Here is a 17,857-nt window from a genome sequence, read left to right as displayed (position 1 = left end):
GTGTATCCTACATAAGTGTAGGTGTGCATCCCATATATCAGCTTGTGTGTACTCTTTATCAGGGTATATCTAAATGCACATAAGTGTATATATCAATTTCTTTGTGTATTCCTCAAGTGTACGTATTTGCTTAGAGTTTTAATAGAGAACTATGTGCCTTCTCCTGGTTACACTTATGCATTGGTGTGCTATTCAAATGCAGTGAAGTGAATTTATGTTATGTTACGTTATGTGTATTGTAAAGTGCACCATCACCCACAAGGTATCCTGGTGCTGAGCAGGTGTGTGTGTGCAGGACACATAGCTTGATTAATTGAAAAGTCAGGTTTTCAACTTATTCCCGAATTCAAAAAGAGAAAAGGCTTTGATGTGGAGTGGGAAGTCATTCCATGATGTAAGAATGATGTAAGAGAATGCCTGTCCTCCTGATCTGGTTCTGTCTATGCTTGGAATGTGTGTGCGAGTAGGAGTCCTGCAGAGCAGATGTGTGTGGGTGGTTGGCAAAAGGAGATGCAACTGTTCAGGTAGGAGGGGCCTAAGTTGTGTAGTGATTGAATGTGTGCGTGATAAGTTTGAGATGAGTGTGTTTGTGTATCGAGAGCCAGAGGAGCTCCCTGAGGTGTGGTGTGAGTTCTGTGTGGGAGGCTGAGGATGAGCCTAGCAGGCAGGTTCTGGAGGATTATCTAGTGAATTGCTTTGTGATCCCGGCTTAGAGGGTGTTTCCATAGTCCAACTTGCTGGTGACTAGAGCATGAGTGACAGTTTTTTAGTTCTACTTGGGAGCCATTTGAAGATCTTCCTCAGCATCCTCACGACGTGGAATTAGCAGTCGAGGCCCGCTTGACTTGTTGGTGGGGTGGGGGGGGGGGGGGGGGGGGGCACGGGGCTTGGCGCGGGGGTTTAAAAAAACATTTTAAAAAAACTTACCTTACAGGGTCCCGCACCGCCTCTGTTCCTGGCCGGGTCCTGCTGCTGGAACAGGCAGGAAGCATGCATCCTCCCTCCCATAAGCAAATCACAACTCTGCAATGGCGGCATTGTGATTGGTGCAGACAGCACCCAGCCGGGCTCCTGTAGGGAGGCCATTTTCTCTATGTAGGCAGCCTATATAGAGAAAATGTGGAGTGCGCATGACTGGTTTGGTCGGCCCCAGAGGGCTGACCAAACAGTCAGGGCCACAATAGTGGGCAAGCCACTCCTCCCCAACCCGATCACCACCCCCCACCCCCCTGCCCCTAACCAGGCATACACTCCTGGCCACCCCCAACCAGGCATAACCTGCCTTCTGCTTTCTCGTAGCGCGAGAAGCAGTAACATAAAATGGTATTTAAAATACCATTTTATGTTTCTGCTTCTTGCACTGCGAGAAAGCAGTGGGGCGAATCAGGATGCAGTGATGCATTGACTTATATAGGTCATCTCCAATTTTCTGTCAGTAACCACCAATAATACAGATTTCTTTCTTGGCACAATTCTTTTAAAGTAAATGCGTGATTAACACATGACCCAGGCAGCTGTGTATGTTTAAAAGATGAAAGTGGACTTGAGTGCCTCCAGGGTACATTTGGAGGAGCCCCTAGTGCTGCTGTAGTAGCAGTTTCTGCCGGGCACCACACGTAGATTTTTAGGACCAGGCATGAAAGGGATGATGTGTGTATGTGTGTTTGTGTGTGTGTAAGTAAACTGTGTGTCTGTAAATAATACACTTAGGATTGAGACATGAGTATGCATTTGATCGAGGCCATGGTATGACTTCCAGTCTCGTTAGGGCACATGGTTTTTTAACACTTCCACCTAAAATGTTATTGAGTGCTGTAATGAGAGTGGGTGTCGTATTGTGGCCTTCATCTGATGGAAAATCAGAGTTTTAGATGAGAAGTCACTAATAAGCCACTTTTAAATTCACCTATGCTTGAAATAATTGAGGAACCAAAACCTGAAACACCCAGTTTAGGACAGAAGTGTTACTAGAAACAATATAGCTTTGAGAAAATGGTACTTAAACCTCAAAATGTGTTGACTGTTTCTGTGTCGAATGATTGATTGACACCATGGCGCTGGCAAGATAACTGGTGCATTGTTGAGTGCACTGCCCGGTGGGCCTGCATCGCCTGTTCCTTACCTTAAGTCTCCTATTACGTTGTGGGTCTATTTTAGGCCCACATATGGGCCTATCTGCATATGTTTAAGTGTGGGCTTTTTTGGCGTATATTTAACAAGGACCCCCTGAAAACATAGATACTATAGTTCCTAGGTCAGGGAAAAGAGAGCAATTGACAAAAAACAGCCTAGGCAACCGATACTTTGAGCAGAACACAATATAAAAGGACAATTGACTACAACTTACTACAAAACTGGGTATTATATTAATGGTTTAAAAATAAAAAAATCAATGACATATTGCAGTTTTCAATTCACATGAAATAAAATAACGACGAAATGACAAAATTAAAATCCTGCATAGTATATTACCAATGAAAAATACATTACAAAACTCTACACAAACATAAGTTAAAAAATGGCAAATAAGTGGCACAATGATTCTCTACGCGCGTTTCGGCGACCAGCGCCTTCTTCTGGAGCAGCCACGTAAATTCTACAAAATGAAAATACATACAAGAAAAATATATAATTACACACTGATAATACAACACATTATACAGATAAGATCATAATATCACGAGTTTTAGTTTAGTAGCCAATTAGTACCTTTTAAGTGTGAACATGTGTTCATTTGTGATCCTATATTTGTTTGGTTGTGGATCCTTTGTCTTTGTTTTCGCGTCCTTGTTAGTGTGTATTTTAGTAGTCTTTCTTCCTGGTCATGTCTGTGCCATTTGCCGTTTGGGTGTGTACGGTATCTCATGTATGAGTGCATAGTATCAGATGCAGACAGGCCATATTCCAACTTTGCTTCCAGAGTTACAGCAGCCCCCATCATTGTAAACCTCTTTCAAGCATGCTCCTTCAATGATTTGGTCTCCTGACAATACAAGCTTTCTAGGAAAGTGCTGGATTTGTTGTTTGCCCATAGCTGGCTCAGGTGTGAGTCGTGATCTCCCAGCTATTACTGTTATGGTGAACATGCTAACTCTCTTCTTGCCTTCCTCTAGCTGAGTGGTTGTGGCATCTTGGGTGTCGGCGTGTGGCTGGCCGTCACACAAGGGAACTTTGCAACATTGTCCTACACCTTCCCGTCTCTGTCGGCGGCCAGCCTCTTCATGGTGACAGGATCGGTGATCATGGTGGTGGGCTTTATCGGCTGTCTGGGTGCGGTGACGGAGCGTCGGTGTCTGCTGCTGTCGGTAAGACATTCATTTAATATCTTGTGCTGGGATAGAAGTGGTTTGGGGGAAGCTTAGCTTCCAAAACCTCAGGATCCAGTGTGCCATTGTGATAATGATCCAGCGGCCTATAGAAAATATGTCATAAACTACGCTACCTAACTTCACCACACACTCTAAAATTCACCACTTAAAAACATGGACCCATTAATAAAACCTGACATATTTTGACCAACTGAATCATGTGGCCTAATTAAACTTATATACAACTTATATACATTTATATACATCCGCGGTAAATAAGGACATCACTCAAACAAATCCTAACTATTTAATTGGCCACCATGGCGATGGCATCTAGCTAATGATAACCTGCACTCCTGAAATAACAAGACCAGCTTGTTTCAAAAGTAAGTTTTTATTAGCTATTTGTTTGAATTATAAGAATATAGTTTTATTTATGCATTTTTATTAGAATCATTGTAAGCATATTTGAAAGCATCATATAGAATTCAGATTATTTGCAAAGAATTATAAGTTTAGCATTTTCTCAAAACCTAAGTCCCTAAATTAGCTAAATAAATGGAAATAAGGTAAAGTCTTCAGAGTATCTTACGTGCTCCAAGCAAAGTCCGACAGCACGACACCCTCATCCAAAGGTTAGAAAGCAGCAGCGTGACCCATCCACAGGACATGGGTCTTTATACCTTTCTGCGCTAAGCTAATCTAAGTAAAAGTAAAACTTTCTGCAAAAGTCGATGTCCCATTGGCTCATAAGTGACAAGTGACATGTCACCCCATAATTTCAAAACATCAGTTCCGTCACTTTCTTAGACTCCATTGTCTCTACTGTACGTGCTCCGAGGCTTCCTTTGCTTGCAACAATTTTGCCATAGTTTTTCACTGGTTTCATTTCACTTCCTCGGATGCCAAGTTATCAAATGATCCTTCTGCCGGTTCCTGACCTTGGCCACGTCAGACCAGAATAATGTCAGAGCCTCATCGCAGTTCAACAAATGTTACTTCGATGGAAAACTTTAGAAAGGACATCTCAGACTTCGTGCAGAAATTAAATTCATCTTTTTTAGTAAACTCGAGTGAACCAGGCCCAAAGCAGTTAACTTAATTTCTCTAATGTATAAACAAACACAAGAAAATAATTAATGAAAGAAATATTATTCATTCTGTTTCCACCCTTTGTTTGCTAATTATTTAACCCACCCATTAGTCTAATGTTACCTAGCACAAAGCAAACAAATAAAGCAGCATTTTATATCTACCAGTCTTCATTATTCCACGAAATCCTTTATGCACCTATAGAGAGTAGAATGACATCACATAGACAAGGAAAGCAAAATAAGCACATGCCACTTTTAAAATTCAGCTGCAGTTAGTTATGACATGACAGAATGACAAAATTAATTTATTATTTATACACGAACAAAAAGAGGCAACGGTAACGCACATTTATGAGCACATGTGTTAATATTCCCGCGTGTATAAGTTTAGTCTAAGTTGATTTAGTACAAATACATCAAAAATCATTAATAGAATTATTTTAATTTATGGAAGTATGACTTCACGAGTTGGAATAAAAAGTTATTCTCTATCTCGCTCCATCAACTCCCTCATCTGGTGATTAACAAATCACCACACCACACCCAAATTTTAGAAAATTTAAACTAAATAGAAAATGATTCAAATTCACTTGAGTTAGTATTCTAAAAATTCGTTTCTGCAAAATCTCTGCAATTATTATAACGAGCCCTATGTAATTCTTGTAATTCTATTTCATTTTCTTCTTCCTTTTTTATTTTATAAATTCTCTTCTTTTCTTTCAATTGTTTCTTTCTCTTATGTAATAAACAACCAATTTTTGTTAGAACTATTATAAATATTATCACAATCAAAGGTGTTAAAATCTTGCCAAGAACTGAACCACCTATTTCTTGAAACCAGGTTTTTATAGCTTGAAACCTTTTTGAAAGTCGTTCTGAAAAATCTTCCTCTTCTAATGGAACAATCTCTGAATGCATTTCTGTAATATTCTTAATGTACATATCAATATTTTTACTTTCGTCAGGTATGTAGGTACAACAATGTTGTACATGTAAAATGCCACAAACTCCTCCCTCTTTTGCTAAAAGTATATCTAAAGCAAGGCGATCTTGCATCTCCATAGTTCTAATTGCAATGACTTCAACATTCACTAATTGGAAACCATCTGCTGTATCAGTGGACAATCTATCGACAATTGTGGATAATTTTCTAATTTTCCCTGCATTCAAGGTTATACCTACTATGGGTATCACTGCTTCAAAAATATCTCCTAAAATTTCTGTGAAACTTTCTCTTCTGTATCTATTTACATGATTATTAATTTTGAACAATCCTTCTGTATTTCTATCGACATGAAATATCTTTGGAAAAACAATTCCAACAAAACAAGTCCCATACCAATGATCTGGAAGATTATAATAAGCCTTATCACCACAAATAAAATAAATCCCAGGAAAAATTGGATCCTTGCCACCTTTGAATCCCCAACCTCCCATAATCTGATAAGTGTCTTCACAATTACTAGCACCCACAAAATAATTATCAAAAAGTGTATTATCTCTTCTAATGCACAGCTTACCATTAACTGGTTTATCTATGTGAATTGCAACATTATCAAAAGTTTTGCCATTAAGCTTCTAATCTTCTTTTTGCCAGAATCTAGATTTAGTCTGCTTAACTAATTCGTTCCTTTTATAAATTGCTCTCCTCTCCTCAACAAGGTTCAGGAAATTCTTTCCTTCAGTACTTAGTTTACAAGTTAGATTATTCTTATAAGCATACTCATAAGTGAGTTCATTAGTTACTAAGAAAAATTCCCTCATCTGTTTGGCTTTTTTATGTTTATTCAAAACACCCTCAATTTTTAAGTTCGCAAATATTTCATCAAAATTTGAATAATAGTATTCTAAACGTCCAGTCTGATAGAACAAACTAGCTAACACACTACATGGTATACCATATGTAAGAGGAAGCATATTATATGTTACTCCCTCAGAAACAGAAGCAGGTAACTTTACACAAACATAGCAGTCTTTAGCGTCCATTACTTTAACATATTCTCCTAAAAGCCTTGTGAATGTATTGCTTGAAAAATCACTAATAGATTTGTCCTGATGAATTTCAGGTTTGTGTTCAATAACTTTGCTTGTTGCACTATGTTTGTTTTGACTAATTGAAGCTTTGCTTGTCATATTGACTTTGTGTAAATTTTTGTTGATTTCAAAAGGAATAACAACAGCTAAAACTAACCAGAGCAGAATTAACACGAGCACACACACCAGGGTCATCTTACAGCATCTCTTGAATATCGAACATTTCGAAGTACTCCGTTCTATAACGTAAGGCATTTTTTTTTTTTAAACTTTGTCTTAGAAGATAAAAAGAAACAAAAATTATTTTAAAATATTAATTTCTAAAATGTACACCCCCCTTTTAAAAGAATTTTTATTATTTTTTTTTTTAACTTAACCCTAACAATGTATCTTCGACCTTATGTCACAAAAATTTCACAGCTAAACAAGTTTTCTTCGACCTTGTGTCACCTAACAAAATTTCTTCGGCCTTTTGCCAAATAATAAAAATAAAAACCCAATTCAATAAATCAGTACTTCAATCATTGTCACTAATTTCTTCAATTTCATCTTCCTGACTACTACTATTAATCTCAATAACAGGAGGAATTATCAGATAAGTCCATTCAGGAGACCTATATTTCTGATTTGGCTTCACAACTCTCTTAGTTTTTCTAGACACTACTTCTATTTTCCTCCCTTTTTCAGCTTTCTTTTCAGGCTCGTTTTGACTAGTGATTTCATCCACCTGCTCCTTAGAATTTTTAATTATCCTGACTCTCAATCTTCCACTTCCGCTTGGCCACAAATCACCTTTTCTCAAGATCTTTCTTTTCGGTTCTGAAACATTTGTTTCTGACTTCCAAGATCTTTTCTTTACTTTTCCATCTTCATCATTCACGTCACTTTCTCCAGAGTCACTGTCAGAAATTTCGATTCTTGACACATGAACTTTTCTACTCTGCAGTTTCACTCCGTTAGGAACTATACTTTGTCTTCCATCACTGGTACTTGGTAATTCGTTCTCCTCCTCTTCTTCAATTACCTTTATCTTCCCAGTTCCTGGATTACCATTCCTTCTTTCAGAGTCTAGTTTCTGCTTTTCGATACTCTCCTGGTCAGAAATTTCTATTGTCTCAGTTTCTCTGTCTTCAAGATTTTTAATATATTTTACTCCATTTACTTTCTTGACTGTTTCTTCTGCTACTTTCTTTTCTAGCAGATCTTCATTTTCAGAATCTATTTCAATGATTTCCAAATCTTTTCTTGACAACTCTCCATTCACAGGTACAGTTCCCAGATGTCGACCTCCTTGTCGATCTTCAAAATCTGGAACTCTCTCACTTTCTACTTCAGAATCTGAATCTTCTGTTGAATCACTTTCTTCATCAGAATTATCAGGAGTTTGCACTGGAATAGTATGACTGGGATGAATCCACCTTTTCAATCCTTTACATTTTACTGCATTTGTAGTGACTAGAATTATCTGCCTAGGCTTCTGCCACCTAGGGACCAAACAATTTCTTCTTCGATGAACTTTTGTCCTGACCCAATCTCCAGGTCTCAGATCATGAGTCTGTATTTTTTCATCTGATTGTGCTTCAGTTCCCACCTGATTAGACACAGAAGTCACTACGTCAGACAGTCTCTTGCAATATTCTAAAATAGCACTGTCATTAATGCTCAACAATTTGCCAACTGGAACAAAAGCTTGCCTCATGACCCTGCCCATTAAAATCTCATGAGGACTCAGACCTGTCATCTTATCAGGTGTACTCCTTAATGACATTAGAACTAGTGGAAGAGCATCTGTCCACTTTACACCTGTATCTAGACACATTTTTCCAATCCTGTTTTTAATTGTTCCATTAATCTGCTCAACAACTCCAGATGCCTCTGGTCTGTATGCACAGTGTATTTTCTGCTCAATATTTAATGCTTCACAAATTAATTTCATAAGTTTGTTATCAAAATGGCTCCCTCCATCACTTTCAATAGTGACAGGAAAACCGTACCTTGGAATGATTTCTCTAAGCAACAGTTTTGCAACTGTAACTGAATCACAATGTCGAGTAGGAAAAGCTTCTACCCATCTTGAAAATAAACAAACAATTACAAGAACATATTTCAAACAATTGTGTAGGGGCATCTCAATGAAATCCATTTACAATCTGGTGAAAGGACCACCCTCTCGACCTATAATTCCTGTACCTACAACTGACTTTCTGTTTGGGTTCATTTGCTGGCAAGTTAAACACCTCTGACAAAAAGACTCAGCAATAGTTCTAAATTTGGTATTAAACCAAATCTCTTTAAAAAGTCTGATCATGGAATCTCTTCCAATATGGCCAGGACCATGATATAATCTGGCCATGTCAGCAATTAAACAATTTGGTAAAACTACTCTGCCATCTTTGTAAGTCCATACTCCATCCTCATCAAGTGGTCTACATTCCGCTTTTAACCACGAATCCTTTTCCACATCATCAGCTTCATTTTGCAAATCCCTGATTTCCTGCCATGTTTCCACTACTGATGTTAGCATTAATGAATTTGAATCACATTCTTTGCTTTTTTCCCGATTGTAAGCACGACAATTTTTAGCACAGTACTTTGCTGTTTCGTCTGCATAAGCATTACCTTTGGAGATAAAATCCACACCTTTTGTATGTGCTGCACACTTAACCACAGCAATTTCTTTAGGTAATTGTATAGCGTCAATTAATCTTTTGATAAACACTGCATTTTTAATTGGTGACCCTGCTGAAGTTAAATAGCCTCTCTGAGACCAGAGCTGTCCATAATCATGCACAACTCCGTACCCATACTGGCTGTCAGTAATTATGGTAACTCTCAAATCCTTTGATATTTCACAAGCACGAATTAAAGCAATTAATTCAGCCACCTGTGCGGAACGAATTCCTTCAAGACATGATGCTTCTTCAACATCTGCAACTGTGCAAACTGAATAAGCTGCTTTTAAAACACCTCCTTCTGACCTCAAACAAGAACCATCTACAAAGTAAACAAAATCTGATTCAGGCAAAGGAACATCTTTAATGTCCTGCCTAGGCTTGGTGCAATATTCCATAACATCCAAGCACTCATGTTCCACATCATTTTCATCAATAATTTCAGAATCAGGTAACAATGTGGAAGGATTCAGATTCACGCATCTTGCAATAGAGACATTATCTGCTCCCTGAATAATTTTTTCATATTTAGTCAATCTACTGCTAGTTAAATGCTGAGTTTTACCTCTAGTCAGTAATATTTCAACTGAATGAGGCACAAAAAACTTTCACAGGAAATCCCATTATTATTCCTTCACTTTGCTCAAGGCTGACACTTGTTGCAGCAACTGCTTTTAAACAACCTGGTAAGGCTTTTGCAACTGGATCAAGAACTGCAGAGAAATATGCAATGGGCTTCTTTAAATTCCCATGTCTTTGAATTAACACAGACAAAGCACATCCCTCTCTTTCACTGCAATATAGTTCAAAACCTTTCTCATAATTTGGCATGCCTAGAGCTGGAGCTTCACACAAGCTTCTTTTTAGATTTTCAAACTCAGCTTCATTTAAAACAATTGGGTCTTTTACATCTGATTTTGTCAATCTCTGTAGTGGTTTCGCAATTACCGAACATCCACTTATCCATTGTCGACAGTAACCAACCATTCCCAGAAACATTCTGACCTGTCTTTGTGTTCTTGGAGGTTGCATTGCTTGAATCATTTTAATTCTCTCAACTGTCACTTGTCTCTTTCCCTTTGCAATTCTGTGACCTAGATATTTTACTTCCTGTTTACAAAACTGCAATTTAGCTGGAGACACTTTATGTCCCTCATCTGCTAAATGATTTAGCAGAATAATCGTGTCTGTCACACAATTTTCTCTTGTTTTAGCAGCTATTAACAAATCGTTAATATACTGCACCAACGTTGACCTGCCAGGTAAATCTAGATCTTCCAAAGATCTTTTTAACAGCTCATTAAAGATAGAAGGACTTTCTGTATACCCTTGAAGAATTCTACACCATGCGAGGGTCCTACTCTGGAATCTGAAAGCGAAAATTTCTTGACTCTCAGGATGTAATGGTACAGTAAAGAACGCATTGCAAAGATCAATAACAGTATACCATTCTGCATCATGTGGAATCTGGTATAAAATAACTGCAGGATTTGGAACCACAGGACAACATGGTATAACAATTTGATTAATTTTTCTCAAATCTTGAACTATCCTATATGTTCCATTTGATTTCTTTATTCCCATAATCGGTGAATTACAAGAACTGCTCTCAATTTCTTTTAAAACACCTTGTTTAATGAACTTTTCAATTACAGGAATAACTCCCTCAATTGTCTCTGCTTTCATTTTATACTGAGGAATATTTGGAAATTCTATTCCCTGCTTTAAAGTAATTTTGACTGGATCGACATGTTTCATCAGACCCATCTCATTTCTAGTTAGATCCCAAATTTCAGCTTTTACTGTTTCTTTGAGCTCATCTGGTAAATTATCTTTTTCAAATGTAGGAAACAATTTAGATTCTTCTGTTTCTACCAACATCATAGTCATTCGATACAAACCATCTCGATACAAAAACTGTTTGTAGTTCAACTCCCTCAGGAGAACAATATATTCTGCAATTCATTTTGCACAATATATCCCTCCGCAGCAAATTCACCGGACTGCTGTTACAAACTACAAATCTGTGTTTGTCTTTAAAATTTCCAATTTCAACTGGTACTGGATCAGTTAGGTCCGTTCTGATCTGCTGATTACTTACTCCAACTACTTGGATGGTTTCCCCAGAGAGAGGTAGGTTTTCAATTTCCACTGATCTAACAGTAGAACGGGTAGCACCAGTGTCCACTAAGAAAGTGATGTCTACATCATTAACTTTCCCATTTACAAATGGACCAGACTGGTCAACCTCAAGAGTGGCTCCAATAACACACTCTTCCCCCTCTCTCGGGCACCGTCAGAAGTAATCATCAGAATCACTTTCTTGTTGCTCAGTTAACAAAAATTGTCTTGAAGCATTTTGCACAATTTGCCTTTGTGTTCTGATTACCTGATCATCTCCTTGAAATCCCACACTTGGATTATATTTTTGACTTCCCCCACAATTTAGGGAAAGGAGGTTGCGGGATTTGATTTTGCTGGTGATTCAATTGGTTTTGCAGCTGTCGCTGAAGACTCAAATCATTTAAATTCTGTTGCAACTGTAACTGTCGCTGCAGATCAACATCACTCTGCATCTGTGGATTTAACAATGGACTTTTTAAATTTCTAGGTGGTTTCTTACACTCGTCTTTCCAATGTCCAATTTCTCCACAATTGAAACAAGGTAATTTCTGTTTTAATTCCTCAACTTTAGGATTAAATTTTCTATTAATATTAAATTTAAATTTTCCTTGACCCTGATTTGAATTTTGAGTTTGAATAAAATTAGTATTTTTATTTCCAAGACTAGCAATCTGTTGTTCAGCCACTTTCACTTGAGCCCACATCGCTTTTTCTTTGAGCTTTTTCTGCTTCACTTCTAACTCATCACTGCAGTATTTAGCTTTTCTTAAAATGTCATCAACTGAAAGTGATTGCCAACCAACAATATTATTTCTGATCATTTCTCCAACCTCTGGTCTGAGACCATAAACGAATCTATAGATAAAATGACTCATATCCTTTTCATCCAATTTCTCATAGCCACTGTATTGTTTAAAAACTAACAGTAACCTCTCATAAAATGAATGAACTGATTCTTTCGTTTCTTGATTAGTTCTATCTATTTTAACCCAGTCAACCTCTTTTGGTGGAATTTTTTGTTTTAACCATAAAATCACTTTTTCATAAAAATCCATTACTATTGGAGCTGGAGCACCTGTTTCTTTATTTCGCTCAGGTTCCTCTTTTGGCCAACTTATAGAAATTTTACATTCTGTCCAAAGATCTGATGGGACAACAATGTCAAAAAATCCATCCAGATCAATCCACAGAACTTTTGAAACTTTTATAAACCTGTCTACCTGACGATACCACTCAACAGGCTTTTCTCTTAATCTAGGAAAGTCATTTGTAAACAACAGAATGTCCTGTCTTGACCAAGGGATATGAACATATCCTCCACCTGCAATCTCTCTCATTGGAAACTGTTTTGACAATTTTTCTAATTTCTCATCTTCCTTCTTTCTTGTCCATTTTACTCTCCACTTACTCAACTCACCTAATTTTTTGATGTAAACAATTAATTCTTTTATATGCATTATTCTTCCCATTGAATTCAAATGTTCAATATCCTTTTCTGTAAAATCTAATCTATAATGTTTTCCAAAATTCTTTTGCCTGTTTAATTCAATTTCAAGTTCTGCTGCCAGTTCTTCTAATTGATCATATTTTTTGTTTTCCACTGAATACTCTTACAGATGAACAGGAGTTCATCATCACGATAAAATTTTAAACTATCAGGACCAATTGTACCAATAATTAACTCTTCCAAATTAGCTTTTAATTTTGCTACATCAAGTTTGGAATTTTGTTTTCTAATTTCAGAAGTTTCAGCATCAGATTCTGCACCCATCGGTGATTTGGAAAAAGAACCTTCATTAAAAGTCAGATCAGGCATTCTCGTTTTTCCCGAATTAACTTCAGATATATCTGAGTAAAGTTTTTCAGCAACCTTTTGAATTTCAGCATTTAGAGGAATTGTTAAACCTGTTTTGTTAATTTCATTTCGTTCAAAAACAGGCTGAACAGGACCAATCGTTACTGGAACTGTCACAGCTTCCATGCTTTTTGTCATTTGCCGAATTAATTCTTCCTTTGATCGGAAATATTCAGAAGAATTTTCAACTTCTTCAATTTTAACTTCTCTCATATAGTTTTTTGGAGCTTCCCTTTCCCTTGGAATTAGCGAAAAATGTTTACCTCCAATACAGACATCAGCATTTCTCCCAGTTTCTAATTTTTCTGGAGTTTCAAAAGATTCAGAATTATTTGGATATAGTTTAGAAGATCCACTAATCGGAGGTGCACTCGGTGTAGTCTCTGTAGAAACCATCGGAGTAGACCATGATCGAGGAGGTCTCAAAGGCTCATTTCTTTTATTAGAAGTGAACATTTCTTCTAAAACTGCATCTTCAGTCTCACTTTCTAATGGGGCATTATTTTTCTTTTCAGTTCTTTTTTCACTAGGAGATCCTAAAACCATTTCTCTAATTAAATAAAGTCCATCGCTCATGCTTCCCTGTCTCCACATTCGCATTCTATCTTCATGAGTTTCCCTTCTATAGCTTGGTATTTTAGGAGGTCTTTTAATACCACTCGCTTCTCTTTGTAGTTGAAACATTTCATCCTCCCATTCAACTAAAGCTTCAAATTGAGTAGGTCTTGGCTTTGGTACAAGAGCATTCATCTTTTCTCTTAAATTTCTTAAAACTTTTACATTAAAAGAACCATCATCCGGCCAGGTTAAAACACCATCATCTTTTGTGTAGTGTTTCCAAATATCAAACCACAAAACAGTTTGATAACCATATTCACCTTCCATATATGCTGCAGGTGTTTTATATTTATGAAGTAATTTACCACCTCGCGTTTCTATTTTCTTGTCAGGTGAAATAAAAATTTTAAGTTTTTGAAACAACGTAGGCTTTTTCTCAACATGTTTAAAATGATAACTCATTTTTAAGAATCAAATTCAATTAATAAAATTGTTTTAAAATTATTTCCGGGATGTTCCGTAAAATCAGCCAATCCGTGCGCGAAACACACCAACAAGCCAATCAGGATTTAGTTACGTCACCACTTTGCTCACCCAATAGGAATAGATTTTTACTGAAGAGCCAATCAGCTTACAGCTCATCAGAGATTCAAGAGCCAATCAGAACACAGCTTATGACGTATGTCACCCAATCACAGCGCGGCTCTGTGACGTACACAGCAGCTGCGGTTTCTCGCGTCTCACTCTCAGCGCTCACCCCTCCTTCACAAAACCTTTTCACAGCGCCATTTTGAGAACGCCTTTTCGATGAAAATTAATTTTAACAATGACAAGAAAGACTCATCTGTCTGTTTCTCTAATAAGTGATAGAATTTCAATCATACAAGAATTCTATACGTGGAATAGACGACGCTATTCTCACAGAATACACATTTGCCAGTATAGTAATCTTTTTACTCTACCCTTCAAGCAAGTAATTAATGAACTCGTTTTCCCTCCAGAATGCACAACTAAGTGACTTATTTCAAAAGTTCAACTTGAACACAATTACAAAACAATCACGCACTTTCAAACGGAAAGACCCTAAAATCAAACACACATGAAATCCGTATAGGACTCTCACCTGTTTATAGATATCATGCACCGTTAGTAAAATACACGACGTTATCCGTACAGGACTTTCACCTGTTTATAGATATGAAACATGTATCCCTACAGGACTCTCACCTGTTTATAGATAATCATGTACCGACGTTATCTTACCCTTCACTCAAGCTCGAATATATACTATTACTCTTATCACAGTGAGTTTTAGAGCGGGCTCATTGTCCCTATTCTCATGCTGTTCAAATTTCTTAGATAATCCTCACTATGCAACATTCACACCTAGCCCTAACATGTGTTGCACGGCCACAACACTAGTGATACACGACGATACCACAACTCTGAAACAGATCAAATGTACTGTGTGACTACCTTCTCATCACACTATCTGTACCGGTACAACTCACTTATAGCACAAAAAACAAACTCAACATGTGTTAAACATCGATCCTATATCTATACCATAATACATTGATTACCATAGCAACCATCAAATTCTGCTACCAGAAGAATTGATCCAGCGGCCTATAGAAAATATGTCATAAACTACGCTACCTAACTTCACCACACACTCTAAAATTCACCACTTAAAAACATGGACCCATTAATAAAACCTGACATATTTTGACCAACTGAATCATGTGGCCTAATTAAACTTATATACAACTTATATACATTTATATACATCCACGGTAAATAAGGACATCACTCAAACAAATCCTAACTATTTAATTGGCCACCATGGCGATGGCATCTAGCTAATGATAACCTGCACTCCTGAAATAACAAGACCAGCTTGTTTCAAAAGTAAGTTTTTATTAGCTATTTATTTGAATTATGAGAATATAGTTTTATTTATGCATTTTTATTAGAATCATTGTAAGCATATTTGAAAGCATCATATAGAATTCAGATTATTTGCAAAGAATTATAAGTTTAGCATTTTCTCAAAACCTAAGTCCCTAAATTAGCTAAATAAATGGAAATAAGGTAAAGTCTTCAGAGTATCTTACGTGCTCCAAGCAAAGTCCGACAGCACGACACCCTCATCCAAAGGTTAGAAAGCAGCAGCGTGACCCATCCACAGGACATGGGTCTTTATACCTTTCTGCGCTAAGCTAATCTAAGTAAAAGTAAAACTTTCTGCAAAAGTCGATGTCCCATTGGCTCATAAGTGACAAGTGACATGTCACCCCATAATTTCAAAACATCAGTTCCGTCACTTTCTTAGACTCCATTGTCTCTACTGTACGTGCTCCGAGGCTTCCTTTGCTTGCAACAATTTTGCCATAGTTTTTCACTGGTTTCATTTCACTTCCTCGGATGCCAAGTTATCAAATGATCCTTCTGCCGGTTCCTGACCTTGGCCACGTCCGACCAGAATAATGTCAGAGCCTCATCGCAGTTCAACAAATGTTACTTCGATGGAAAACTTTAGAAAGGACATCTCAGACTTCATGCAGAAATTAAATTCATCTTTTTTAGTAAACTCGAGTGAACCAGGCCCAAAGCAGTTAACTTAATTTCTCTAATGTATAAACAAACACAAGAAAATAATTAATGAAAGAAATATTATTCATTCTGTTTCCACCCTTTGTTTGCTAATTATTTAACCCACCCATTAGTCTAATGTTACCTAGCACAAAGCAAACAAATAAAGCAGCATTTTATATCTACCAGTCTTCATTATTCCACGAAATCCTTTATGCACCTATAGAGAGTAGAATGACATCACATAGACAAGGAAAGCAAAATAAGCACATGCCACTTTTAAAATTCAGCTGCAGTTAGTTATGACATGACAGAATGACAAAATTAATTTATTATTTATACACGAACAAAAAGAGGCAACGGTAACGCACATTTATGAGCACATGTGTTAATATTCCCGCGTGTATAAGTTTAATCTAAGTTGATTTAGTACAAATACATCAAAAATCATTAATAGAATTATTTTATTTTATGGAAGTATGACTTCACGAGTTGGAATAAAAAGTTATTCTCTATCTCGCTCCATCAACTACCACCATGTACTGTTGAAAAGTCAAGGTTAGACCTTCCGAACCATGGCTGTGGAGCATTCTCCTGGATCCCCTGGTACCCTTTCGATCAATTCCACACAATCCAACATTCACCTGGCTATCAGCGGGTGCCCTTAGGTCGCACCATTTGTGATCACTATATCAACCTAAACTCAACCTTTCCCATGACGTCATCACCATATCTGACTTTTTTTCTAGATATTTGTATATGAGACAAGAATTTCATCTTCCCCTCACTAATTTCCTCACTCCAATTGCACATTAACAGGCATCCTCTCCAAAACTTGCCTCCAGAAGACCTCTGTTGACCAATGCTTTTGCCCACCAAGACTGCAGCCATCTCTTTCCCACATCCAGAGCACCCCAAACTGTTCCATCGCCGATCTTCTTCCCCTTTTTCCAGTTTTCTTTCCTCTCTGCCCTCAGAAATGTAGTGCAGTAGGCCAATAAACTGTCTCTCACCTGCATCACAACATCTGCTCAACATTTACAGAACCAGTCAATACCTCACCCTATACTCTGCCGCAAGCGTCTTATGTTGTACACCTCAACAAACTGGACATGTAGATATTCTACTTCCTGCTCCCCCCCCCCATTAATTCTGAACTCTTGGAAATGTCATAAACTCTGCCCTCTGCCTTGCCAACCTTTCCCAATAACAACACCGCAGGTTCCCGGCAGGGCAGGGTGAATGCAGAGGGTATAACAGATACCAATACTGGTGGCTCTTGCCCATTTTCAGAGCAGTCCAAGGCATCTGTCCTTTAATATACATCAGCCTGCCCCATACTCACCCAAACTCAACACTGCCTTAATACCTTAAATACGCATTGGCAATTCTACTGTACGACCCTTCTTAGCAACTTAACACCGGCACAGACTCGCTCCTGAATACACTTAACTTTTCATTCCACAATGGCATCACCAGTTGTTGGGCACCCAACTCCCTATCACATCTGTCCTCCCTAACTAAAACTAATCTGACAAGGAACCCCATGGTTACTGCAAGGATTAATGTATGTTGCACTGTGTATCCTGTGTGGTCCTTGAGTGATACTGTTGTCGC

The 17,857-nt window shown here is 37.6% G+C and overlaps 1 protein-coding gene across 2 annotated transcripts in view; it reads left to right on the top strand.

Moving 5' to 3' along the window:
- LOC144770593 (tetraspanin-4-like) overlaps nucleotides 1-17,857 on the top strand; it is a 212,166-nt gene that overhangs the window by 142,874 nt on the left and 51,435 nt on the right. For both annotated transcript variants that reach the window (XR_013598946.1, XM_078655250.1), the window contains exon 4: nucleotides 3,114-3,305. Coding sequence is in view for 1 of the 2 variants with exons in the window: in XM_078655250.1 (XP_078511376.1) it covers nucleotides 3,114-3,305 (192 nt within the window). In the remaining variant the exon portion in view is untranslated. The remainder of the gene's footprint in view (nucleotides 1-3,113; nucleotides 3,306-17,857) is intronic.

This window comes from Lissotriton helveticus, chromosome 7, assembly GCF_964261635.1.
Source record: "Lissotriton helveticus chromosome 7, aLisHel1.1, whole genome shotgun sequence".
Classification (NCBI taxonomy): domain Eukaryota; kingdom Metazoa; phylum Chordata; class Amphibia; order Caudata; family Salamandridae; genus Lissotriton; species Lissotriton helveticus.
This window is presented reverse-complemented; position numbering and strand designations above follow the sequence as displayed.